This window comes from Antechinus flavipes, chromosome 2 (assembly GCF_016432865.1).
Source record: "Antechinus flavipes isolate AdamAnt ecotype Samford, QLD, Australia chromosome 2, AdamAnt_v2, whole genome shotgun sequence".
NCBI lineage: Eukaryota > Metazoa > Chordata > Mammalia > Dasyuromorphia > Dasyuridae > Antechinus > Antechinus flavipes.
Window position 1 is genome coordinate 343,524,157 of NC_067399.1, and position 27,708 is coordinate 343,551,864.

The 27,708-nt window shown below is 34.8% G+C and overlaps 1 protein-coding gene across 1 annotated transcript in view; it reads left to right on the forward strand.

The window, feature by feature from the left end:
• Positions 1 to 27,708, forward strand: part of FRMD6 (FERM domain containing 6) — a 100,829-nt gene that overhangs the window by 9,319 nt on the left and 63,802 nt on the right. The window contains exon 2 of the mRNA XM_051977940.1: positions 16,113 to 16,360. Within this exon, the coding sequence (XP_051833900.1) occupies positions 16,262 to 16,360 (99 nt within the window). The 5' untranslated portion in view covers positions 16,113 to 16,261. The remainder of the gene's footprint in view (positions 1 to 16,112; positions 16,361 to 27,708) is intronic.

Sequence of the window (27,708 nt, forward strand, 5' to 3'; positions counted from 1 at the left end):
AATAATTTTAGAATTTTCTAAGTAACAGCCAAATGGTCATTGCTATAATTTTCTCTTAACTCACAAGCAAAGGTTTGGAAATAGCCATCTCCTAAATTCCATTTATTGAGTTAGCAAGGATGATAATAACAGATTATTTAACAAATTTTCCACTTCTTGTTAGTGTTTCAATTTATATTCTAATAACATTCAGCGTACTAGGTAACAAACTAAATCTGGGTTCTACAATCTCAGAAAGAATCCATTGCATATCAAGTCAGGTAGAACAGAATCTATCACAATTAATTAAGTTTCCAATTTTAACATACATACCAATTTAAAGTTATTTTAAAATTAACGAGTGGTCTGTATTCTCTAAAATCTACAATCCATTAAAGCAAAATTACCTTTTAGTTGTTTTCCCAATTCACACAAATCTCTTCTCTTTTGGAGGTAAGGAAAGAGTTAAATGCCAATTTTTACTTCATATGGGTTTTTACCTTGAGATTTTTTTCCTGACGGGGTTCCAAAAACCGAGTACTGATAACAAACTTACAGGCTCCTTGCTTGCAAGATTTTTTTTAAAGTAACAGCACAGTGCTTTTCCATTTTTCAAAAGTTCTTAAATTCTAATCCTCTTTCCTACATGCTAACACTTTCTCCTTTACATTTCTATTTAAAACTGTATATCTCATTTCTTTATCACTCTGCCTTCCTTATTCTACTTGCTTTTACACATTTTCACTGTATTAAATATATTTTCCCCTTCTCTCTGTCTTCTCAGCAGAACTCCTGGAGTCAGCAAAGGCAGAGGGAGAGAAAGAGAAAAAGATTCTCTTTCCTTGCACGAATCTAATCCCTAAGGAGCCCAGAATTAACTCCCAAATTACCTTACCATGATCAAAGACCAATACACTTAGCCATCCAAAGTTACTTTAAATGGAATTTCTCTTTTTATCTCTTTCTGCTGGACTTTGTTGGTAGCATATAGAAATGCTGATTTGTGTGAATTTGTTTTATATCCTGCAACTCTGATAAAGTTGTTAATTGTTTCTAGTAGTTTTTAAATTGGTTCTCTAGGATTTCTAGTATGGTACCTGCTTTTGAGTTCAGGCTAGGGAACCTCCCAAGAAAGGAGTTCAATTCCTAGATGGGCCCCCATCTGTATGGGACTTGCAGACCGTTATCAATAATTCCAGAGCCTCAAGATAAGTATAATAAAAAGGAAAGTTTATTATCTTTCTCAAGAAAAAACACTCTGAACAACAAAAGTGGTATTAACAGAGAAGTGTGTGCATGTGTGTGTTCAGCACAGTAAATTATATAAACCCCTTCCTCCCTTCTTCCCCTTTGACCCATTTTCTGGGTCCTCAGAAGGTACAATCTATTTACGGAACACAATCTATTCACCCCAGCACAAAAGCAAAGAAAACAATGTTTTTTAAATAATATGTCTCACCAGATGATGAGATGACGACCCCCTTTCCTTCTAGTCTGGAGGTTTTTATACCTTTTTAGTTCTGGCTAGAGGAAGTATGGTTTTGTGGTCAGGATGTAATTTAGCTGTCAAAAACAATGATTTACAAGACAAGATACAGGACATTCTTGAGCCTTTCAAAATGAGAGATAGTTGCCTAGCATAAATATCTTTTTAACTCTGAGAGAACTTAGTCATCCTCACACATTGCATAATATCTTTCTTAATTTATTTTTTAAGTATTATTAATGTGTTTTATTTTTCTATCACATTTTCATATTGAAAGGTCCCTAGTAATAAAGTAAAGCTAGATTAAACATAAGTAACAATAGTGACCTCATCAAACAGTGCATAAAATTTTCATATCTGCAGCTCCCTTTAACCTCTTTATTCTTTTTTTAAAATAATAGCTTCTTATTTTCAAAATGCATGCATAGATAGTTTTCAACATTCATCTTTGCAAAACCTTGTGTTCTAGATTTTCCTCCCATCCTTCTTCCATCCCTTCCCCTAGACAGCAACTAATCCAATATATGTAAAACACAAGCAGTTTTTCTATACATATTTCCTCATTTATCAGATCAAAAAAGAAAAAAATGAGAAAACAAAAAGCAAGCAAACAACAATAGAAAAAGATAAAAATTCTATGTTGTAAACCACATTCAGTTCTCACAGTTCTCTTTTTGGATGCAGATAGCTGTCTCTATTATAAGTCTAAAAAGAGCTATGTCTATCACAGTTGATCATCTCATAATCTTCTTATTACTGTGAACAATATTCTCTTAGTTCTCACTTCATTTAACATCAGTTCATGTAAATTTCTCCAGGCACCATTTCTAAAATCATTCTACTGATCATTTCTTATAGAACAATAATATTCCATAACATTCCTATACCAAACTTATAGCCATTCCTCAACTGTTGTATATCCACTCAGTTTCCAGATCCTTGATACTACAAAAAAGGTTGCTACAAACATTTTTGCACATATGGGTCCTTTTTCCTTTTTTATGATCTCTGGGATACAGATCCAGTAGAGACACTGCTGGATCATAGGGTATGCACAGTTTGATAGCCCTTTGGATATAGTTCCAAATTGCTCTTCTGAATTGTTGGATCAATTCACAACTCCACCAACAATGTATTAGTGTCCCAGTTTTCCCACATCGCCAACATTTATCAATATCTTTTCCTATCATCTTAGCCAGTTTGAGAGGTATGAAGTGGTAAGTTGTCTTAATTTGAATTTCTCTAATCAGTTGTTTTTAATATGACTAGAAATGTTTTTAATTTTTTTATCTGAAAATTGTCTGAATGGCTTTGGATTCTTATAAATTTGAGTCAATTCTCTATATATTTTAGAAATGAGGCCTTTTTCAGAACTCTTGGATATAAAGATTTTCCTGCCAGTTTTCTATTTCCCTTCTAATCTTGGCTGTATTAGTTTTGTTTGCACAAAAACTTTTTTATTTAATATGATCAAAATTATCTATGTTGCATTTCATAATGTTCTCTAGTCCTTTTTTGGCCATAAATTCCTTCCTTCTCCACATATATGAGAGGTAAACTATTCCTTGTTCTCCTAACTGACCTCTGGTATCATCATTTATATCTAATCATGACCTTTTGACCTTATCTTGGTATAGGATGTTTGATGTTAGTGCCTACTTTCTGCCTAAATACTGTTTTTTCATTGATTCCTTTGAAATTCTTGATCTGTTCTTCCAGATGCAATTTATTATTTTTTCTAACTGTAATTTCTTGGTAGTTTGGTTCTGACACTGAATATATAGGTTAATTTAGGTAAAATTGTCATTTTTGCTAGCTATGCCTACCCATGAGCATTTGATATTTTTCCAGTTGTTTAGATCTAACTTTATTTGTGTGAAAAGTGTTTTGTAAGTGGATAGAGCACTAGTCCTGAAGTCAGGAGGACCTGAGTTCAAATCTGGTCTCAGACACTTAACACTTCCTAGCTGTGTGACCCTGGGCAAGTCACTTAACCCCAGTTTCCTCAGTCAAAAAAAAAAAGTGTTTTGTTATTGTGTCCATATAGTTCCTGACTTGGCAAACAGATTCCCAGATATTTTATATTAGTTACAGTTACTTTAAATGGAATTTCTCTTTTTGTCTTTTCCTGTTGGACTTTGTTGATAACATATAGAAATGCTGATGATTTATGTGAATTTATTTTATATCCTACAACTCTGAAACAGTTGTTAATTGTTTCTAATAGTTTTTAAATTGGTTCTCTAGGATTCTCATCATATCATCTCTAGAGAGTGATAATTTTGTGTCCTTATTACCTATGCTAATTGCCTATTCTAATTCCTTAGATCTTTTTTTTTTTTTGTTGTTCTCTTATTGCTAAAGATAACATTTCTAATATAACATTGAATAGCAATGGTGATATTGGGCAACCTTGTTTCACCCCGATCTTATTGGGAATTGGTTCTAGTTTATCGCCATTACATATGATATTTGCTGATAGTTTTTAGACAGATGTAACTGATTATTTTAAGGAAGACTCCATTTATTCATATGCTCTCTTAATATTTTTATTAGCAGTGGGTATTGGGATTTTGTCAAATACATTTTCTGCATCTATTGAAATAATCATATGATTTCTGTTAATTTGGTTATAGTCTATACTATATTGATATAGTCCAATTATGCTAATGGTTTTCCTAACACTGAACCAGCCCTTCATTCCTGGTATAAATCCTACTTGGAGTATTATCCTGGCATGACTTTCTATAATTTCTTTGCTGATATTTTATTTAAGATTTTACATCAATGTTCATTCCCTAATGAACATTAGGGAAATTGGTCTATAATTTAATTTCTCTGTTTTCATTCTACCTGCCTTAGTTAACATGTATACATATATTGAATTTAACATATACTTTAACATATTTAACATATATAATTGATCTGAGATTTTTTTTTTTAATTTCAGTTGAAGCATAATACATTTGCTCCAGCTTTTTACTTTTACTCTATATGTGTCTCTCTGCTTTAAATATGTTTCTTGTAAACTACATACTGTAGGATTCTGTAGGTAATCCGCTTCTTTTTTATGGGAGAATTCATCTTATTCACATTCAGAGTTAAAATTTCTAACCATAGTCTAATGACTAACTGCCATCTAGGGGAGAGGGTGGGGGGAAGAAGGAAAAAATTTGGAACAGAAGCTTTTGCAAGGGTCATTGTTGAAAAATAACCATGTATATGTTTTGTAAATAAAAAGCTATAATAATAATAAAAAATGGGAGGGGGATAAATAGGCTATCACAAAAAAAAAAAAAGAGAGAGAGAGAGAGAGAGAGATAGATTAAGCCTCATGTTTCACTGATAAGGAAACCAAGAAATAAGAAGGTGGAACAATTTTTGTAACATCAGATAGTAAGTAGCAGAGCTGAGATTGGACCCTGACTTTAATTCCAGTATTCTTTCCATTGTCTTTGGGTGATGCTGGAGCCAGCTTGAACTATCTCTTCAAAGCTAATTGTTAAATTTTTCATGGAACATTCACTCTTGAGAAATTAGCAAAGGATGTAAATCAGGACTTAATCTATTGTTTTGCTAATTGTCTAGATTTTAGAAAGTGAATGCAATTATAATAAAATGAAAACTGTTGTAGATAGAATTTCCCCTCCAATCCTGAGATCTTGTTGTTAAACATTTACCAAACACAACTTTGACTGCATAATATTACAGATGATTACAGATGTAAAAATGAATATGATATGGTTGTAATTGAATACATATGTATACACATAAAAAAAATAAAACCACCTCTTAGTGTTTATTAGTTCAGTGTTTTCTTACTTTAAATTTTATTAATCTTTTATTTTTCAATAAATTTTTTGATTTCAATAAATTTGCTTGATAGTTAATTGTCATTTAAAAATTTATTCTTTTTCTATCTTTTTTGGTTGCATGTCCAATTCATTAATCTTCTCTTTTGCTATTTTTTCCCCAGTAATCATCTAAAGAGACAAAATTTCTTTTAAGAACAGCTTTGGCTACATCCCATAAATTTTGGTATGTTGTCTCATTATTGTCATTCTCTTGAATGAAATGATCAATTGTTTCTATGATTTGTTATTTCACTCACTCATTTTTTAGGATTAGATTATTTAGTTTCCAATTAATATTGGGTCTTTTTTCCTGTCCCTTTATTACATGTAATTTTTATTGCATCATAATCTGAAAAAATGTATTTTACTATTTCTTTCTGCATTTGATTTTGAAGTTTTGTGTTCTAATACATGACCAAGTTTTGTGTAGGTTCCATGTATCACCAAGGAAAATAAGTACATTCCATTTTTTTCCATTCAATTTTCTCCAGTACTAAAGTTTTTTTAAATTTTGTTTACCTACTTAACTTCTTGTTTATTTTGTGGTTAGGTTTATGTAGTTCTGAGAGAAGGAGATTGAGATCCCAGACTAGTATAGTTTTGCTCTGTTTCTTCTTGCAATTCTCTTAACTTCTCTAGGAATTTGGATGCTATACTATTTGGTGCATATATGTTTAGTGTTGATATTACTTCATTATCTGTGGTAGCCTTTAGCAAGGTGTAGTTTCCTTCTTTCTCTCTTTTAATTAGATCTATTTTTGCTTTTGCTTGATCTGAGATTTTTTTTTTAATTTCAGTTGAAGCATAATACATTTGCTCCAGCTTTTTACTTTTACTCTATATGTGCTTCTCTGCTTTAAATATGTTTCTTGTAAACTACATACTGTAGGATTCTGTAGGTAATCCGCTTCTTTTTTATGGGAGAATTCATCCCATTCACATTCAGAGTTAAAATTTCTAACCATATATTTCCTGCCATTCTATTTTTCTCAAGTTATACTTTTCTCTTTCCTTTCCCTCTTTCTCTATTCACCAATGTTTTGCTTCTGACTACCACTTCCCTCAATCTGTCCTTCCTTCTTTCCCCTTCTATTTCTGTTCTATTTCCTCTCCTACTTCCCTATAGGGTAAGACAAGTCTCTATCTCAAACTAAATATTCTCTCTTTGAGCCAAATCCAGTGAGATTAAGCATCAAATAACGCTCATCCACCTTCCTTCTTTCCCTCAATTGTAATAAGTCTTTTTTACCTTTTCATGTGATATAATTCCATCCCATTTTACCTCCCCTTTCTTCCTCTTCCAGTACAATTCCTTTTCTACCACTAGTTTCTTTTTTATATCATCACAATGAAGTCAAATTATACCTATACCCTCTAAGAATAGCTCTAACAAAGATACAGTTCTCAAGAGTTACACATATCTTCCCAGGTAGGGATATAAACATTTTAACCTTTCCTTCCCTTTTTACCTTTTCCTGAGTTCTGTATTTGAAGACCAGATTTTTTTGTTCAGTTCTGGTTTTTTCAATCAGAAATAATGGAAAATCTCCTATTTCATTAAATGTCCTTTTCCTCCGAAAGATAATGCTTAGAATGGATAGTTGATTCTTGGATGCAGTCCAAGCTCCTTTGGCCTCCAGAATATCATATTCCAGGGCCTTCAATCATTTAAAGTAAAAGTTGCCAGGACCTGGGTAATTTTGACTGTGACTCCTTTATATTTGAATTGTTTCTTTCTGGGCTTGCAATATTTTCTCCTTGATCTGATAATTCTGGAATTTAGCTACAATATTCTTTGGAGTTTTCATTTTGGGGTTTCTTTCAGGAGGTGATCAGTAGATTCTTTCTTTTTTTTTTGCTAAAGCAAAAAAAAAAATGTCACTTGGAGTTAAGTGACATACTCAGGGTCACACAGCCAGGAAATGTTAAGTGTCTGAGGCCAGATTTGAACTCGGGTCTTCCTGACTTCAGGGCTGGTACTCTATCTACTACACCAACTACTTGCCCCTGGTGGATTCTTTCAATGACTATTTTACCCTCTGGTTCTAGTATATCAGGGCAGTTTTCCTTGATGATTTCTTGAAAGATGGTATCTAGACTCTTTTTTTTTTTTTTTTTTTTTTTTTCATCATGGTTTTCAGGTAGTCCAAATAATTTTTAAATTTCTCTCCTGGATTTTTTTTCCAGGTCAAATATTTTTCTGATGAGGAATTTAACAATTTCTTTTCTCTCTCTCTCTCTCTCTCTCTCTCTCTCTCTCTCTCTCTCTCTCTCTTTTTCATTTTTTTTTGGGGGGGAGGGGTTGTTGTTTGACTGGTTCTATATCTCTCATTCACTTCCATTTATTCAATTCTAATTTTTAGTGAATTATTTTCTTCAATTAACTTTTTAAACCTCCTTTTGAATTTGGTCAATTGAACTTTTAAATGAGTTGGTTTTTTAATTGAATTTTTTTTTTCCATTTCACCAATTGTTTTTTAGGGAGTTGTTCTCTTTTTCCATTCTCAGTTATCTTTTTCAAATTGTTTTCTTTTTCCATTTTGCCAAATTTTATTTTTAGAAGAGTTGTTTTCTTCAGACAATTTCTGTGTTTCCTTTTCTAGAGCTTTCTTTTTCCATTTTTCTCCTAACTCCTTTTTCAAAGTCCTTTTTGAATTTTTCCAAGAGAGTCTGTTGAGTTGGAAACCAACTCTTATTACCCTTTGAAACTTCATCTGGGAGTGAAATGCCCTTTAATGTCCTCAGGGTTTGAGGTCTGTTCTTCACTTAATCTCCATAGTAGATATCTATGGTCAAAGATCTTTTTGCTTTTTTGCTCATTTTTGAAGGTTAAGGTCAGCTCTTAGAGCAAAGGGAAAATTGCTTCTCCTACTGGATGACAGAGACAGGGATTTTACGCCACCCTAGGGCTGTACCCAAGCAGAGTAGTGTTGGAATCTTTACTAACTGCTAACTAATTAGAGTTGATCTAATCTTACAAGAAGATGTTTTGGGCAGACCCTGAAACAAGGTACTAAGTAGAACTAATTAATACAAGGTTTGTGTTCACACCTTTACTCATTGGAGTTCCATAAGTTCACACCTCCCTTGAAGCTCTTTGGGCCAGAGAGCACTATGGGAGAAAACCCACAATCCCTCTCTTGAAGGAGCATAAATAGAGCTTCAATGGGCTAGTCAAAGAAGTTCTTCAGAGTGAAGAAGCTACAAGTCGAGATTTCAGCGGAGTTACGCCAGAAGCCCTCTCTCCGAGGCAAGGCAGAATATTTTCCAGTTGGCTGGCTGGTGGCAGAAGAAGTTCCTCAGAGTGAAGAAGCTACAAGTCGAGATTTCACCCGAATGACATGAAGAGTGGAGCTGGCTGGAGGCTGAAGAAAGCAGAGGCAGAGGCTGAAGGACCAGACCTTAGGATTTGGCGACATTCGGAGAGAGCTCTTGGAACCAAGCAGAGAGATAGGCCTCTAAGCTAACCGGGCTATATTGGAGATAATAAAAGATCTGAACTTTTATCACCTGGCTGCATTTTGAGAAGAAAAAGCTCACCATATTTTGGCACCCGAACAGGGACCGATTCAGATCCATCTGAACTAGATCACAACAGGGTAGGCTTGATCCCACTTGTTATTCTAGAGTTCAGGAGTTCACTATTTGTTTTCTGGATTTGCCTTGGAGGTTTCCTCGCTAGTCTACTGATCCATTGGCTTTTGAACCAGGACAGAGTAACCATTGCTATTGTATTTTGGCTAAGAGCCAAACCCCTAGACTCCTCACATGTTGACTCTCCATTCTGGGCCTGCACCTCTGCTGGGCCATGTTCCCCCCTGCCTAGTTGAGACAGACTTTTCCTGAAATCCTTCCAAGATATCTTCTCCTGGAAATTTTTTACACTCTAAGTATTTGTGGATTCTGTCACTCCAAAACCTGTTCAGAGGCTTGATCTGGTGTTGATTTGGAGGGGAACCAGAAAAAGCTCAGGCAAAGATCTGTCTACTCTCTGCCATCTTGGATCCCTATCAAAGTTCACTAATCATATTTTTCAGGTAGTCCAACTATTCTTATGCTATTTTTCCTTGATATGTTCCCAGATCATTTGTTTTTCTGATGAAATTTTTCATTTTCTCTTCTATTTTTTTATTCTTTTGATATTGTTTTATGATTTCTTGATAACTTAGAACATCATTAGCTTTCCTGTTCCCAATTTTAGTTTTCAAGTGTGTGTGGTACAGAGACCCCAACCCAAATTAACTACTTGGAGATCTTTCAAAGTGAAGGTAGAAAGTTTTCATTAGAATTTCATGAGTAGAGGGTAGTCTGGGAAGTCCAGAAGGAGGAGGCTGGATTACAGAAGCAGAGAGCTCAGTTAAATCAAGCACTACCCAAACCCTCTCAAAAATCCCTTTATGCAAAGCTTTTAGTTTATATTGGCTCTTATGGTTACTTTTCTTTTATATGGCAAGTGGGGTGATAATGGGCTGATTAGAGGTAACTACATAAAAAGTTTCATTTCTTCAAGGTCAAGTCTTCTTGCTTGCCCCACATACAAGGAATTACTTTCTTCCTTAAATTTTTGATTCTCTATTTCCTATTGGTTGACTTCCTTTTCAAAAATTTCTTGACTTTCTTGCATTGCTTTTTTTCTCCCTAATTTTTCCTGTCTCTCTTATTAATTTTTTAAATCATTTTTTAATTCTTCCATGAACTCTTTTTGTTATGGAGACCAGAACCATTATCTTCCTCTGAATATTAACCCAGATCTTCTCCATATCCATAGTAACTATGTATGATTGGGTTCTTTCTCCTTAGCTTACTCATTTTTATTTGTTTTTTGCGTGTGTTTTATTTCATATTTTTAACAGTTATTAATATAAACAAATTGTAATCCTGCCCTGGAACTGAAGTCAGAGTCTGCTCTCCAGCAAGTGCTAACAGCTGGAGGTCTCCCCACCTCTCACTATTATACTACTTGTATAGTAGCCCCTTTTTTCCATAGCCACAGCCTGGGATATGTTTGGTTAGCATGGCTGTGCCTGGCACCCTCAATAGTTGAAAGTCCTTCAATCTTCATTTATTCAGCCATCAGACCTTCACACTATCTAACCTCCCATTCCCCTCCAGTTTTCTCAGATTGTTTTAGGAAGACCACTTGCAATTCTTTGCACATTTAGCAATTTACAGATCATTGTTTTAAAACAAACAAATAAATTTAAAAAAAAAATAAAACATGTGGGGAATTCTAAGACCAAAATGACCTCAGGTCAGAGATAAAGATTCCAGACAGATAAAGTGTGTATTCAAATAATCACTGTGAGTATACTTGATGTATAAATAAATATAAAAACAGTTAAGAGTGGCTGTCGGGGGCAGCTAGGTGGCTCAGTGGATAGAGCACCAGCTCTGAAATCAGGAGGACCTGAGTTCAAATCTGGTCTCAGACACTTAACACTTCCTACCTGTATAACCCTGGGCAAGTCACTTAACCCCAGTTGCCTCAGCAAAAAATAAAAATAAAATAAAAGAGTGGCAGTCTTTTTTTTATAGAGAAAACTACAGCATTTGGTGGGATGGAGAGCTAGATCAAAAAGTCCGAAGTTCAAATTTGGCCTTTGTTATCTCACTTATAAAATGGAGATAAGAGCACCTTATTAGGCAAGATAGTGTTTGTAAGGCTTAGTACCTAATACACAGTTGACATTATATAAATGCTAGCTATTATTAGTTATAGTAATACTAATAAACCAAAAGAATGTAATAAAAAATAATGTGTGGTATTTAAACATTTGTCTCCTTAGAAAAGGAACAAGAGGAGGAAAAGTAAGAACATGAGTTATTAGCTTCTTGGATTTCTTTGATTTTGAAAGGCCAATCCTTCACTAGAAAATAGCATTTTCTTGTGAACAGAAGAGCAGTGTGCAAAAAGGTATTCATTGCTTATCCTAGTCCCCATTAAAAATGTCTGCCATCTTGGTTGTCTTTTTCTGCAATTGCTTCTTTTTTCTTTTTCACTATCTCAAACTGTTGAATTCCCCTGGTCTCCCTGGAATAATCCATCCATCAGTCCAGTCCAAACTACATGGGCTGATCTCTGCTGTTTTGAGACTCTCTTACAAATCTTTAATTAACTAAAATCCATTGATGCTTCTTCTGTTCTGCCCTTTCAGGTCTGAGTCTGTGAATATATGTAGGTACTGGGAGAATTATTGTATTAGTAAAATAGAAACAGTGTACTTATCATTGAATTACAAAGAACCTTTAAATTTAAAAATTGATGTTTATGTTGAAATGGAATAAACAAATTATTTAAAAGTGATTTTAAAGAATAAAACCACTAGCTTATAATATAGGTTTGAATTGAGGTATCCTAGAAGATCAATAGAATAATGATAATTGATATGTATTCTTGGAACCCCAATTGCATAAATGTTAAAAAATCACTGGTCTATTGTTAAATGAAATTCAGTGTTAGTTGTTTTTCATCCCCCTGGTAGTTTCCTCTTTTTGGTTCTGATTCCTCTCATCTCTTTACAGATACTGTCAACTTTCTCTGAGTGAAATTCAAAACTTCTGGAAGCATCTCATCAATATTAGAGGAGATTAGGAATTCCATTTGACACAGGATAATGAAAGTAACCTAGCACTGACCCCTTATATTATAGGTTATGGAGTATATAAAATTAATGTGTTCTTATTGTACAGTTTAGAAATAAAAGGAATCTTAGAAAACCTTGGTGACAAGCCCCTATTTGATTGAAGCCCATTAAGGGGGAGTAACATAATTAAGGTCTCATAACTAGTAATCTGAGTCAAGGTTCAAATCTTTGACTCCAAATACTTCTTCTGGAATGGCAATTTAGTTTGTTAGAATTGTAGAGGTGCAAGAATTGAGGGTAAGAAATCCCCTCTGGTTGATGTTGCAGATCCCTTGCAATCACAAACTTTTGCTTGGCAAAAGGGGATTTATTTACACTAAGAAGACAGCTCCTTAGTAGGCAGAGTCCTGCTTGGGAATTAAGGAAAGGACATGGGAAAATGATGGTCTCAAAGATTTTAGCCACAAAAGAGACATATAGGATAATTACTAGTGGGATCAGATAAATGAGAGGAGGCTTTTGTTTTTTTAGGGAGAGGGACAGATAAGCAGGTGTTTTGTTGTTTGTTGTTTGTTCTTGAAGAAGATAATCACATCAGGGAGGTATGCTGTGTCATGCAAGTGAATTGGATTTAAGAAAGTGAGGGCTGGTCAAGTCACCAGCTTTACTTTCTCCTCCAGAACCTTCTGAGTCCAATGAAAAGATATAGATCAGGATGAATGGAAATGAGACATGTATATATGGGCGTGTTTATAGGTAATCAGGAAATAAGACAGAGATTGAAGATTAGTGAGGAAGTAGGAGTGATATATAGGATAATTTGATGTGAAAGATGGAATAGAATGGGATCACTTATACATATAGAAGAATCATTTCTTTATGTAAGATAGGAGTGAAGGCGATAATGTCAGAAGGCATCTGGGTTATATGAGGATAGAAGGTAACTCTTAGAGAATGGCCTTGAGGCAGAGCTAAAATAAGAGAGAGAGGCTGGGAAGTTACATGAGCTTTCCCCATTTACCTTGGGAACAATATTAAATCAAGCCACTAAACAGATTCTGGAACAACTGAACTTATCAAAAAAAAAAATTGGGATGAAATAATTTTCCAGCTTGAGATAACTTAGATTTCAGGAAAGATCTGTCTAATTTGAGTAAAAGGGGAACCCAGCCCAGTGTAGATCATACATAGATAAGCTAGTGGGAGGCTGTTAGCCACAGCACACATCAGCAATCAAGAACCCTTTGTCCTGGGTAATCATGCTAATGACATAGGAGGCCATCAGTAGATTGGCATTTCCAGAAACCAGATGACAGCAGACATGACTAGCTGGGCTACCCCAGTGCAGTGAGCAAGCTGCCATCATCAGAGGCCCGAGGGCTCAAAACAAGTAAGCAGGCCCCTAGAGAAATGAAGTGAAAGGGGAAAGAAAGGATACACAGTAGATAGAAGAAAGGGCAGAAGAAGTAAGAGGGGAAAAGGGAAGGGAAAAGAATATGGTAAGGTGGAGTGATAAGAGGGAAGATTTAAGGGAGGTTGGGGTCAGAAGCAAAACTCTGATGAAGGAGTACAGGGTGAAAGAAGAAAAAATAGGATGGAGGGAATACTTGGTAATCATAACTATGAATATAGATGGGATGAATTCTCCTATAAAATGGAAGCAAATAGCAGAATCAATTCAAAACCAGAACCCTATAGTATGTTGTTTGCAGGAAACATATATGAACCAGAGAGATATACACAGAATAAAGATAAAGGGCTGAAGAAGAATATATTATGCTTCAGCTGAAGTTAAGAAAAAGCTGGGGTAGCAATCCTGATAACAGACAAAGCAAAAGCAAAAATAAATCTAATTAAAGGAGATAAAAATAGACCTACATCTTGCTAAAGAATACCATAGACAGTGAAGTAATGTCAATACTAAACATATGCACCAAGTGGTGTAGCATTCAAATTGTTAGAGGAGAAATTAAGTGAGTTACAGGACAAGATAGAGAGCTAAATTATGCTACTGGGCAGCTTCAAACTCTCTCTCTCTCAGAATTAGATAATCTAACCACAAAATAAACAAGAACTTAAGAAAGGTGACTAGAATTTTAGAAAAATTAGATATGATAGACCTCTGGGGGGAAAAAAATGAATAGGGATAGAAAGGAATATACTTTTTTTTCCCTCAGTAATACATGGCATTTAACACAAAAATTGACATGGATCAAGGCATAAAAATCTTACGATTAAATACATAAAGGCAGAAATATTAAATGCATCCTTTACAGATCATGGTGGAACAAAAATTACATGTAATAGGAAATGTCCTCAATTTTTTTCACTAAAAATATGAGGAAAGGTTTTTGGCTCATGGAATAAGGGAAGTACGAGCAACGGGAAGCAGTAGGGAAATGTAAAGGGATTACTTTGCTCTAGGGGCTGCTCAGTTCAATTTGGAGTGAACCCAGTCAGCATCGCTTTTATGCAGATGCATGAGTAAGGTAAATTACAATGAATGATGAAAATAGTATAGGTTTGAGATGTGGTTGAGCAATATCAGTAATAGGATTATGGGTCAAGGGACTTAATGAAAGTCTTTTTCAACTAGAATCTAACCAGTTCAGCATAGGGTCAAGATGGGGAAAAGTAATTTGTTGGACACCCATTTTTCTAGTTTGTTGCTAAAGCAAAAAGTTCTGTTATAAGTGATTTTTCACACATATTTCTTTTATTATTTTGTTGTATAAGCCTAATGATAGTAACACTGGGTCAGTGGTTATACTAAGTTTAGTGACTTTGGGAGTGTATTTCCAAATTATTTTCCAGAATGTTTGTACTCTACAGTTCTCCCAATAGCATTCCAATGTACTCCTGAAGCCCTTCCAACAATTATAAATTTAAAATTTTTGTCAATTTTGACAATTTTGTGTGTTAATTTGATTTGAGTTTTAAAATTTGTTTTAGATGGACTTCCCTTTGTAGTGTCACGATTTTAGAAATATTTCTTTATGAAGAAGTTATGAAGTTGGTAGAAGTAATTCTGTATCTCAAATCATAAGGACCTATCCTCTCAGCCTTTTTAGAAAGTAATATGGCACAGGATAGAACCCAAACTTTGTATCCTTTTCCAGAATGAACTTTTTGGAGAGACTGATCCCACCTAGAGTTCTAATTCATTTTCCCTCAAGGATGGAAATCCCTATAGTTTTCCCTCTAACTGATTTTTCACTGTTTCTCCTACTCTTTATATCAATTATATTTCTTTTCCTTTACATGGATAGACTGAGTCAGTGTCTTTTTGTGAGATATGGATTTGTTTCTGCTTGAGGCAAGTCCTTAGGGGTGTGAGGAAGTCCCTCTGTCCTGAAGCATAATCCTTTCAAGTTACTTGTGTTGGCTATGTTTCACAAGTAATAAATATCTGAGTTGGGAACACAGAATGAAAACCTCAAGTTTTCCCAATGTTATCTCATGTATTTTTAAAAACCTTGTGCGGTTTCTGTGTTCTTATCTTAAAGGCTTAGCTTAGATTATTCTAGATTTGACACTATTTTCTGTTTTTTTTTTTGGGGGGGGGAACAGTTTTAAAAAATAACTATTGTGTCATCTTGCTAATGATGTAACCTTGATGCTCCCTTTTGCCAGTTTTGAATCAAAGATACTATACCCTGTTAAAAATCATAAACTTGTCTCTTCAGTTGAGTCAACTTGACTTTTGGGGGGCTTATCTCTGATTGAAACCAAAAGGGGAAAGGGATTCAGATGATTGAGCATGCATTTTTAATAGTACTTTGTGTATTGTTCTTCTATACATATGTTTATACTGTTCACTTTGCCTAGAATACCTTCTCTTTTCCTTTCAACCTAATTCTTATCCATGCTACAAAGTGTAATTCAAATCTTGCCTTTTCTGCCTTAGAAAACAGCCTATGATAAGTTCTTTCCTGAGCTTCTCTATTGAATTTACAACTCAATTAGATTTTAAGTTCCTTGAAAATAGGGATCATCTTATATGTCTTAGTATTCACTACAATGTCTTGCATATAGTAGATATGAGTACAAGATGATTAGAATGCATACTCTGAATTAGTGAAACACTTGACATCTGTCTTTTTATCATGTGATTGTGAAATGTTAACAATATTGATTATTATGTTCAAATTCTTTCCATTCCATACTGTGAAACTTAATTTTATACCAGTACCTTCATTTCCTTTTCAGCTGTGACGTTTGTGGAGACAGATGCCATCTTTCCTGTCCTATGAAGTATGTGATCAGAAGTAATATTTGGCCTCTGTGTGCTCTGAACCTGTGAAATCTACAAGGTCTCAGAGCACAATTCTAAGCTAGCAAAGTAAGCCCGGAATACAATGAACAAATTGAACTTCCATAATAATAGAGTCATGCAAGACCGCAGAAGTGTTTGCATTTTTCTACCCAATGATAAATCTCTGAATATCATCATAAATGTGAGTAAACTTAATACTTTAGAAATTCATGAATGTCTTATTTTCCATCCACAGCTCCTGATAAAAAAATTTTGTTTGTATATAAAGATAACTATTTATTAATATAGTAACATTATAGGATCACATGTGCTTAATATTCTCTCTACATATACTTTGGAAATTGAAGATTAAGAGAAAAAAAGCCATTTGGTATCACTTTGTATTTTTCTACTACTTCTATACTATGTTTTGTAGATTTATTTAAAAGAATATAACAAGAGAAAGCCTTCTGGGAAGCTGATATTTCTTTAATTAAAAAATATGGCTTTTATAACAGATATAATTAGGAAAATTGTCTTTTTCTTTACACAATCCCTATAATTTCATGGAATTTGTTAAATTATAGTTTCCTTCTTAGCATCAAATCTGATCAGTTTGTTAAAATTATAATATTGATGACAAAAAATATTTTATTCCTAAACACTATTTCTGCTCAAACATTTAAAAAAACTATTAATTTTTGGCAACTCTTTACTTTTTTCGTTGCAGAGATGTTATTTTGCAGGTAGAGGATATTCTTGACCAGGCTTTCCCTACCATGATGAAACAATAGTTTCCATCTAAAAAAATGATATTCATATTGCACAATTTTTTAGAGGAAAATATATTTATGCAAATATTATCCTTTTTTCTACATTTCTTATGTAATTTAGTTCAAGTCAAAAGAATATTCAGTATCTACTTATGATATGTATATTATACATATATGTATACATATACACATGTACTAATGAAGTACTTACTATAAGTATGTAAAAATACAGAATAAAAAATAATAAAACTGCGTCTGCCTTTAAAGAGTTCATAAAACAACATGTATACACATAAATATATACAAAATAATTTCAAGAATTAAGTCTGAAGAAAGACACTATGGGTTGGAGGAAAGAACGTAAAACTCTGGCATCTGAGGAAAAATGCTATCTCATGACTACTTCTAATCCTTACCAAGACCTTGAGCAAATCACATAATCTCCTTATCTATTAACATAAGAGAGTTGAGCTACCTTGAATTCCCTGACAGCTATATATTTATGATTCCATGATCTATGATTCTAAAAGGCAGGGATAAATTGGGAATACATTCCGGGCATGTAAGCAAGGTTATGTAAAGTCAAAGGGATGGAATATAGAATGTATTAAATGAGAAACAGCTAGTAAAAAATGTATTTTGTGTGCAATATAATAACCACAGAACTTGAAGGTTGGAAGGAAACTAAGCTGTCATCTAGTCCAAGCTATAACCAAGAATAATCTAACCACTGTCTCAAGGCAATCCATTTTACTTTGGGATAGTTATACTGTTAGAAAGTTTTTGCTGACATTAATTATAAATTTTCCTCTTTCCAACTTCAATGCATTGCTTCTGGTATTAATCCCTTTACAGATTATTCTAATCCCCCTTATACAAGATTAGGCTTGGAGTTAGGAAAATCTAATTCAAATCCAGCATCAGATACTTATTTGCTGTTACCCTGGGCAAGTCACATAAGTTCTGTTTGCCTTAATCCACTGAGAAGGAAATGGTGAAGTACTCCAGTGTATTTGCCAAGATTGACATGCAGGGTCCACAAAGAATCAGACACAATAATAACATATACACACATACATTCATTCAAGTATTGGTGTATTATATAATTATATATGTATATAGATATAGGTGTGTCAGACATGACTAAATAATACCAATATACACATGTATATGCATACAGGTATTAGAATGTTATATAATTATATACATAATTCACAAAAACATTCCTTAGAGACAGAATGATGGTCTTCCTCATATGAATGTGTAAACCCACTTTTTTTAATGTGTCCAACCATAATCCCTTGATCCTCTGATTTGCCAGTTCCATAATGAATCATTTATTTTCTGTTCTGTTCTTTGTTTATAAAAATGAGTTACATATTTATTTTGGCATAAACTGAGGAGAGCTATTGACAGCTATACACATACAATTACTATTAATAAATATTATCTTGCTCAGAAAGTACATACCTTGATCTACATTTTTGTTAAATTTTGTTCATTATGTAATTATCCCAAAGATTTTTTTAAAAATAAGATATCAAACATAGGATATAGAAATGCATTGTTGCTGGTTGTCCTTTGTTGGTCTGTTTCATTGACCTACTACTCAGTTTTTTAAATAATGCCAGATGTGTGATGATTGCTGCTTTAAAAATATAATTAGAATTCCAAATATTCAATTCTTTCTTCCTAACTTTTAAAATTTTTTTCCATTAATATGTTAGATCTTTGGTGATTCAATTTGTTTTATTTTTGTAAATTTTTTATTTATTTTAAACTTAAATACAGAATGAAAAAGAAAAAAAGAACATTTCCATGTCCATAGTATAACATAAAACCATATTCAATAAAAAACAATCTGAAATGCCTCCTCTTTTCAGGGCCCTATTTTTTATAGGGCTAGATATCCAGTCATTCAAGAACAACTATATCAAATTGTTGGAGACAGGAAACAAAGAGCCAAGAAGAACGTGACTACCTGTGCGTAAACTCTGATACGGTTAGCTAAGACCTTATAGTGAACAAACAATACATCCTAAATTCCTGAGACAAGATAATGTGTGTCCCAGGAAATTGGCCCTACCCGCCCAGGAACTAGATAATGAGTATGCCCCAGGATGTCAGCCACACCTATGGTCTGACATTCTTTACATTGCAACCCCCCCACCCAGAAATCATATAAAACTAGACCCTCTTCATTCAATAAACTGAGACTTTGCTCCACCTCAGCTCGTCTCCCTCCTCATTTCTAACCCCATCCCTTTTCAGGCAATAGCCTTACAGGCAAATGTCCACTTCGAGACCCACACTTTGATGACCTGTCCATAGTATAACATAAAACCATATTCAATAAAAAACAATCTGAAATGCCTCCTCTTTTCAGGGCCCTATTTTTTATAGGGCTAGATATCCAGTCATTCAAGAACAACTATATCAAATACAGAATAATTCCATTGATTGAAATGTGACATGTAAATTAAAATAAACAAAATAATATATCATCCGGGTTACAAGTTAGATGAAATAAGGGATATTTCCACATAAGTTGGACAAACTTCTTAGGTTGGGCAGGAGGAAATGTTATAAGCTATCACATATTGAGTGGTCTAAGTAGTCAAGATGATAATCTGTTCCCATTAGACATTAGTGATTGGTCCCAAGGTTTAAAAATATTTTGGGGAATTTTCCATATAGTTGTAATCGCTGCCATGCTGCGCATGATTATCATGACAGAAAAAACAAATTACATGAATTATATTTGTACATACCCATACATACATACACATTTATAAATGTACATCTACAGCTTCATACGCATAAAAACACACATACATATACATCTAAAGCACTATTGATATGGCTGATATATAATGTAGATTTCTTTTGATTGAATCTTTTAAAACTTTGACTTTGTCTAAGATCAATGATTACTACTCTGACTTTTTTTTCTTAGTAAATTCTCCTTCTGGTGGTTGTTATATTGTTTGTGTATGTCTCTTATTTTTCATCCCTGCTAATTCTTTTACTTTACTTCTACCTGTGAACTTAACCTCCCTGCTGTTTACCCTCCCTACCTCTCATGGATCTCTCTCTTATTTTCTCTTTCTCACCCTTTTTCTCCCTCTCTATTCCCATTCTTATTAATTTAACACCCTATTCCACACTCCCATTAATCTAAACACTCTTCTAAATCACACCTTATCCTACCTGTGCTGTGCTTTCCTTCCCTCTTTGTATTTTCCCCATTAATTTACATACCTTGTAACTCTGCCTTGTTCTTTTATATCCCATGTTGATTATTTCTTTATAGATTTTGCAGGGTGCTGTACCTTTTCTTGCTTTATGTATGTATTGCTCCCCCCTTAACCCATTCCCAGTATGAGTACTTTTCAGAACTACCAGCCCTCCACTATCTAATGTTTCTGTGTTAGGTCTTCTTCTGCACCTCATTTATATTGCATAATTACTGTTTTTACCTTTTCCTAGAGAATTTTGCTGTTTTAAGTCACATCATCCTCAGCTGGACTATTGACATCTTGGATATATCACTTACATTTCCACACATAAAACATAAACAGTTTGTCCTTATTGAATCCCTTGAAATTTTTGTCTTTTATATGTTAAATTTTCTTTTGAATTCAGATTTGTTTGAGACAAAATCCTGAAAATCTAGTAGTTCATTGAATGTTGGTTTTTTTCCCATTCAACATTGTCTTTAATTTTGCTGCATATGGTATTTTTAGGCTCAGCTCTATTTATTTTGATTGTTATTATATAATATTGCAGAATCTGGATTTTTATTATAGCCTTTATTACAGAATTTATTAAATCCTGTGCATTTCTTATTGTAGTTCCATCATAGTTGAATTGTTTTTGTTGTTGCTGATTTTTAAAGTCCTTTTGGAGTTCTTCCAAGAACTCTTTTTGCTGGGACTATTTGACATTTCTCATTGAAAAAGGAGTAGATTTTTTAGTTTCATTATCTCCCTCTGAATGTGAACCCAGATCTTTTCTATCTCCATACTAACTATTAGTAGTTGGGTTTTTTCTCCTTCGTTTACTCTTTTTTCTTTTCTTTTTTGTTTTGAGCAGCTATTAATTATAATCAAGTTGCAGTTCTGAAGCATGGGGAATGATGTCCCAAGTCTCACAACCTTCTTACTGTTATTTTTTGAGGTATGTCTTGGGGCTCAACCTTAGGCTTTCCCTTCCTAAGCCACAGTGAGGGCTCCCAGTCACACTGTTCCACCAATATTCTCAGTCCCTTAGGTGGCTGCAAACTATAGTTGTCCTCTACTTTCTTTCAAGTGCCCACAACAAGCAAGGTTCTTCAGTAGCCTCAGTCCGGGATGTGTCTGGTCAAGCACAAATGTGCTTGATATACCTCCACAGTGGAAGGTCTTTCACTTGTCTGTTAAGCCTTTTGATCCCTCACTGTCCTATAGGTATATATTTTTTAACATGTTATTTCTCCAGTTAGAATATACATTCATATAAGACTGGGGCTTTTTTTAAACCTCTTTTTCTATCCCTTTATTCTTAGCACTGTGTTCTGGCACATAATAAATACTTAGTAAATCTTGTGAACTGATTGACAAACAGAAGAGCTGATATGAGCCATCTCAGTGACCTTAAGTGCTCTTTATGTAGAGGTATTTAGTGGGAGTGGGTGACAATGGCAGAGAGGTAGGAGTCAACACAATACAAATTAGTACAGAATAGGAATCTGTCATCTTATCCAATATGCCAGAGCTGTGAGAGGCTGATCCTGACAAAAAAGTTCTAATTTAGCAGGAAAAATTAGAAATTAAGGAGGGAGGAGAGGGTAAGAAGGGAGAGAGGATTCTGAAAAGATGGTCAGAAAATTTCTGCTCTCCAAATTTCCTCCAGAAAAAAGACAGAACTTAAATGGAATGTAGAGTAGTGGAAATAAACAGAAGTCAAGCTAAAACACTTGTTCTCCTAAAACAACCTAAGAAGCCCCTATGAAAGACTTGACCACTAGGGCAGAAATTAAGCTTTAGTGAAGTTTCAACTCCTCTGGCCCATTCTGCAGAACGAACAAACAAGAAGCCCTGGGGAGAGTTGGAATTGGGAAGTAGCTTCAGTCTTAGAAAACACTCATCTCAGAAACTATGGGGGGATAGGGAGAGTCCTGATGACTGAATAGGAGGAAGTTGAAGGATCTTCCACTGTTTCGAGATGCCAAGCACAGATGACCAGATTTATCCCCTGCTGGACTCTTGCTGTAGGGAAAGTGCTGGCATATATCCAGTGAATGCAGCAGCAGAGGGGCAGGGACCTTGCTGGCTGTGGGCACTTGCACATGAGCAGAGTCTTCTCTGTCCCAAAGAAGAAAGAACAACTGTAGTTTTCAGCTACTGGAGAGATGACATGAAATAAGATATTTTGAGGGACACCATGATTTGGGACAGTAGCCATGGATTGGGAGTGAAGAGGAGAGCCCACGTTTGAACCCTGGGACAGACCTCTGAAAATAAATGTTAGAAGGATCTAAGGTTTGGTACAAAATTCTTTATGCCTTGGGAATAGAACTTGATCATATCAATAGCTGCTAAGAAAAAATTTTTAAAAATTGATCAAGCAAAGGAGAAAGAACTCAACTACAGATAGGTACTGTGGGGATATGCATATATATCAGAAAAGTATAAAATGTCTTCTAGATTTAGAAAAAATGAGAGCAAGTGAATGAAGTTGGGACGGCATATAGAAGGGAATAGGACAATAAGGTAAATGAGCAGAAATAAAGGAAAGGAGTTGGAAAGGATTGGAATGAAGTAAGGGGTAGAAGCAAAGCAAAAGAGTAAAGAGGATTAGGAATAGCATGAGGATAGTGAAGAAAACAAATGAATTAATTATAATTTAAGATTATGAACTGGATGAATTCACCCATAAAATGGAAATAGTAGATGAAAAATTTGAACTCAACAATATGTTGCTTTCAGGAAATGTTATAAAATGTTATAAAAATAAGAGATATATACAAATATAAAATAAAGATCAGGATTAAAATTTATTATGTTAAAAAAAGCAGGGGTAGTAATTATGATACCAGACAAATTTAAAGTTAAAATAAATGATTCAAAAGAGAAAAACAGGGAAACTTGTTTCAGCCATATTAGACTTTTAGATATTTTATTTTATGTTATAATATAAATATTTTAGATATTTATATTAGATATTTTAGACTATTTAAAATAACTAGACACTATATGGTTGGTGTAGGAAATGATGAGCTGGTATATTTAGAAAATTATGAAAAGAAATGGACTTATGAAGGAAGATGCAATCTACTTTCAGAGAAATAGAGGACAAGTGGAAATAATCAGTCATACACACACACACACACACACACACACACACACACACCAACTGCTACATGAAGGAGGTGCAAAGCAACATATCAAAAATACCGTAATAAAAATTCTGAAAGTCAAAAAGGATATTAACAAAAATGAGAGCAAAATCTATTGAAATGAGAGATGCAACTAGGAGCTATTTAGTTTGGCGGGGATGGGGTGGGGTAAGAGGTAAAGAGTAAATCAGAGATCAAAGAACTAAACTAATTAAAGAGAGTAGAAAACCAGATCATCAATTTCCAGAGAGAGAGAAATTGTAATAAATGGAATTATTAAAAAAAATTTTCCCTGATTATATGCCAACAAACTCGGCAATTATTTTAATTGAAGTAGATGAATATCCAAAAATATAAAACTCCCAAATTAATAGAATAAGATATAAGACATCAGAATCCTAATTTGAATAAATCATAAATGAACTACCAAAGGAAACTGTCACAGGATCAGATGGATTTTTATAAGTGAATTTTATCAATAATCAAACAAAAATCCTCATTATTTAAATTCTTTGCAAAAATAGAAAAAGAGGATGAGGAACCAAGGTGACATGAATAAAGGCAGGAACTCTCCCAACCCTCTCTCCCCTAAATTGCTCCAAATTCCTTTAAATAATGCTCTAAACAAATTTTAGAGCATCAGAACACCCTGAAAGAGTAGAACATTTTCTAGCTGAAGAAAACTTATAAGGTCAGTAGAAAAGGTCTGTGACACCAGGATGGGAATCCAGTGTTTGCAGTCCCAGTACAGGCTGTGCCAGCACAGCCCCGGACCTGGCCCTGGCTCCAGCCCAGAGATACCAAACTGGACTTGGAACATCAGCTGAAAAAGTCTGTGCAGCCAGGTTAGGAACCTAGCACACAATCCCAGCATGCTGGCACAACCATCAGAGTCAATGAGGGACCTTTTAGTCAGCAGTAGTGCTGGAGGCTTCTGGACCAAGCTAGAGCCTTCAGGGATACCTAGGGAGGACTTGGAAGGTCAAGGAAGAGGTCTGTGGCAATGGGGGCAGGAGTCTGGTCTGCTGGCGCAGCCCCAGCCCCAGCTCCTGTGGCCCCAGCCTCAGCAGAGCAAAGGACTCTGTTGCTTTAGCACATTAGCTCTTACAGCTACAGTAGGGTGGAAACATTCCTCACAGCTCCAGGACTTGTGGTCAAGTTCCTTGAAGGATCTCTGAAAACAGCTGCACAAAATCCCTGAAGCTTGGACCAGTGCAACCTTCACCCTGGAAACAAAGCCCTATTTCAAAAAAGAGTTAAAAGCCGAATAAAATGAGCAGACAACAAAAAAAATTTGTGACCATAGAAAGTTATTTTGGTGTCAAGGAAGATCAAAACACATAACCAGATGATGATGACAAAGTCAAAGATCTTACATCCAAAGTCTCCACGATAAATAAGAATTGAACTCAGACTATGGAAGAACTCAAAAGGAATTTTGAAAATCAAGTAAAAGAGATAGAGGAAAAATTAGGGAAAAAATTTGAGAGTGCTACAAAAGGAAATACAAAAAGCTAATAAGGAGAATGCCTTAAACAGCAAAGTTGCCAAATTGAGAAAGAAGGCACAAAAGCTCACTAAGGAAAATACTTAAAAATTATAATTGAGTGGGGACAGCTAGGTGGCACAGTGGATAGAGCACCACCCCTGAAGTCAGGAGAACCTGAGTTCAAATCTGGTCTCAGACATTTAATACTTCCTAGTTATATGACCCTGGGCAAATCACTTAACCCCAATTGCATCAACCCCCCAAAAAAAATTAGAATTGAACAAATGGAAGTTAATGACTTTATGAGAAATCAAGATAAAATAAAGCAAAACTGAAAAAAAAATTGGAAAAAGAACTGACCTGAAAGTAGATCCAGAAGATTTTAAATTATTGCTCTACCTGAAAATCATAATTAAAAAAAGAGCCTGACCTCATCTTTCAAGAAATTATCAAGGAAAATTGCCCTGATATTCTAGAACCAGAGTGCAGAATAGAAATTGAAAGAATCCACTGATCACCTACCTCCGGAAAGATATCCCAAAATGAAAGCTCCTAGGAATATCAGCCAAATTCTGTAACTCCCAGATCAGGGACAAAATATTGCAAGCATATAGAAAGAAACAATTCAAGTATAGTGGAACCCACAAGCAGGATAATACAAGATTTAGCAACTTCTCTATTAAAGAAGCAGAGGGCTTTGAATATGATTCTGGAGAACAATGGAGCTAGGATTACAATAAAGAATCATGTATTCAGCAAAACTGAGTAACTCTGAGTAATTCAAAAACTCTTCAGAGGAAAAGGTGATCATTCAGTGAAATAGAGGATTTTCAAGCATTCATGATGAAAAAACCAGACCTGAATAGAAAATTTGATTTTCAAATACAGGACTCTGGAGAAGTATAAGGAGGTAATCAGGAAAGTGATATCATAAAGGACTGTTAATAAAGTTTATCTCTTTATATTCCTACATGGGATAATGATACTTGTAACTTTCTTAGTGACTTAGTTACTAGTAACTTAGAACTTTCTTGATATTATGGCAGTTAGAAGTAGCATATGTAGAGGGCACAGGTGTGAGTTGAATATGAAGGGATAATAGCTTTTTTAAAATGATGAAATTAAGGGTGAGAGAATGTACTGGAAGAAAGGGAAAGGGAGAAGTGAAATGTTGCAAACTATCTGCTATAAAAAAAGGCAAAAAAAAGTTTTTACAGTGGAGAGGAAAGCAGGGAGGGGGGGAGGGGAGAGAGGGTGAGTGAGTCTTACTCTTTTCAGAATTGGCTGAAAGAGAAAAAATCACATATATATTCAATAGGTATTGGAATCTTTACAAACTGTTAAGTCATTAGAGCTGATAGAGACAATAATTATCTAATTTAGCATGGTTCAGTATGATTGATCTAATCCTATAAGGAGATGTTATGGGCCAAAAAAAACAAGGTACTAAGTAGAACTAATTGATATAATGCTTGTTTTCACACCTTTACTCACTGGAGTTCATATATTTGGGAGATTTCAGGGTTTAGTATGAGATATCCGAATTCACACCTCCCTTGAAGCTCTTAGGCCCAGAGAGCACTATGGGAGAAACTCATAATCCCTCTCTCTCGCATCCCACAATCCCTCTCTTAAAGGAGCATAAATAGAGCTTCAATGGGCCAGTCAAGGAAGTTTTTCAGAGTGAAGAAGCTACGAGTCGAGAATTGAGGTGAATTTAGATTGAGAGGGGAGCGTCAAGGGAGTTCAGCCAGAAGCTCTCTCTTAAGTGAGGAGTTTTACTTCGAACATTGATTGGGGTCGGAAAGGAACACTCTGGGAGATTGAGAGCCAGAAGCCCTCTCTCAGAGGCAAGACAGATTCAACTTGGCGCTGGCTGGAGGCTGAAGAAAGCAGAGACAGAAGCAAAGGACAAAGCTGCAAGAGCTCTTGAAACCAAGCAGAGAGAGAGGCCTCTAAGCTAACCAGGCTATATTGGAGACAATAGAAGATCTGAACTTTTAAAACCTGGCTGCATTTTGAGATGATTGTTACTTTCAATTGCAACTAAGACTGCCTCCAGAAAACCTCCCCGAGAAACCTGCCCTATCTTCCAGAGAGAACGATTATATTATTTTAAAAGAAGAAAATCACCACAAATAGGGTGTATAGAAATCCATCTTACCCTGCAGGAAAATAGGAGGGAAATGTGACATTGGAAGGGAGGAGGGTGATAAAAGAGAGGGAATATTGGGTGAGGGAGTGATCAGTACTGAAACTCTTTTGAGGAGGGACAGAGTAAAAGAAGAGAGGGAATAAAGAAGGGGAGATAGTTACAATAGTAATTGTAAAAAAAATTTTCAAAGCGTGTTTCTCAGACAAAGAGGAATTGAGTCATATTTATATATATAAAGAGCTTTGCCCCAGTTGATAAATGATCAAAAGATATGATCTGTGCCCAGGTCTATAAATTCGTGTCTATCCTTTGACCTAACAACAGCATGAATACCAAAAGATATTCAAAACATAAAGACAAAAAAGTGAAAATGACCTCTATGTGCAAAAAATGTTCATAGTAGCTTTCTTAGGGCAAAAGAAATTGGAAATTGAGGGGATGTCCATCAATTGGGGAATGGCGCAATAAACTGGTATGTGCTTGTGATGGAATATTATTATTCTGTGGGAAATTATGAGCAAGAAATTCTTTTTTTTTTTTAATAACTTTTTATTGACAGAATCCATGCCAGGGTAATTTTTTACAACATTATCCCTTGCACTCACTTCTGTTCCGATTTTTCCCCTCCCTCCACCCCATCTCCCAGATGGCAAGCAGTCCTTTACATGTTAAATAGGTTACAGTATATCCTAGATACAATATATGTGTGCAGAACCAAACAGTTCTCTTGTTGCACAGGTAAAATTGGATTCAG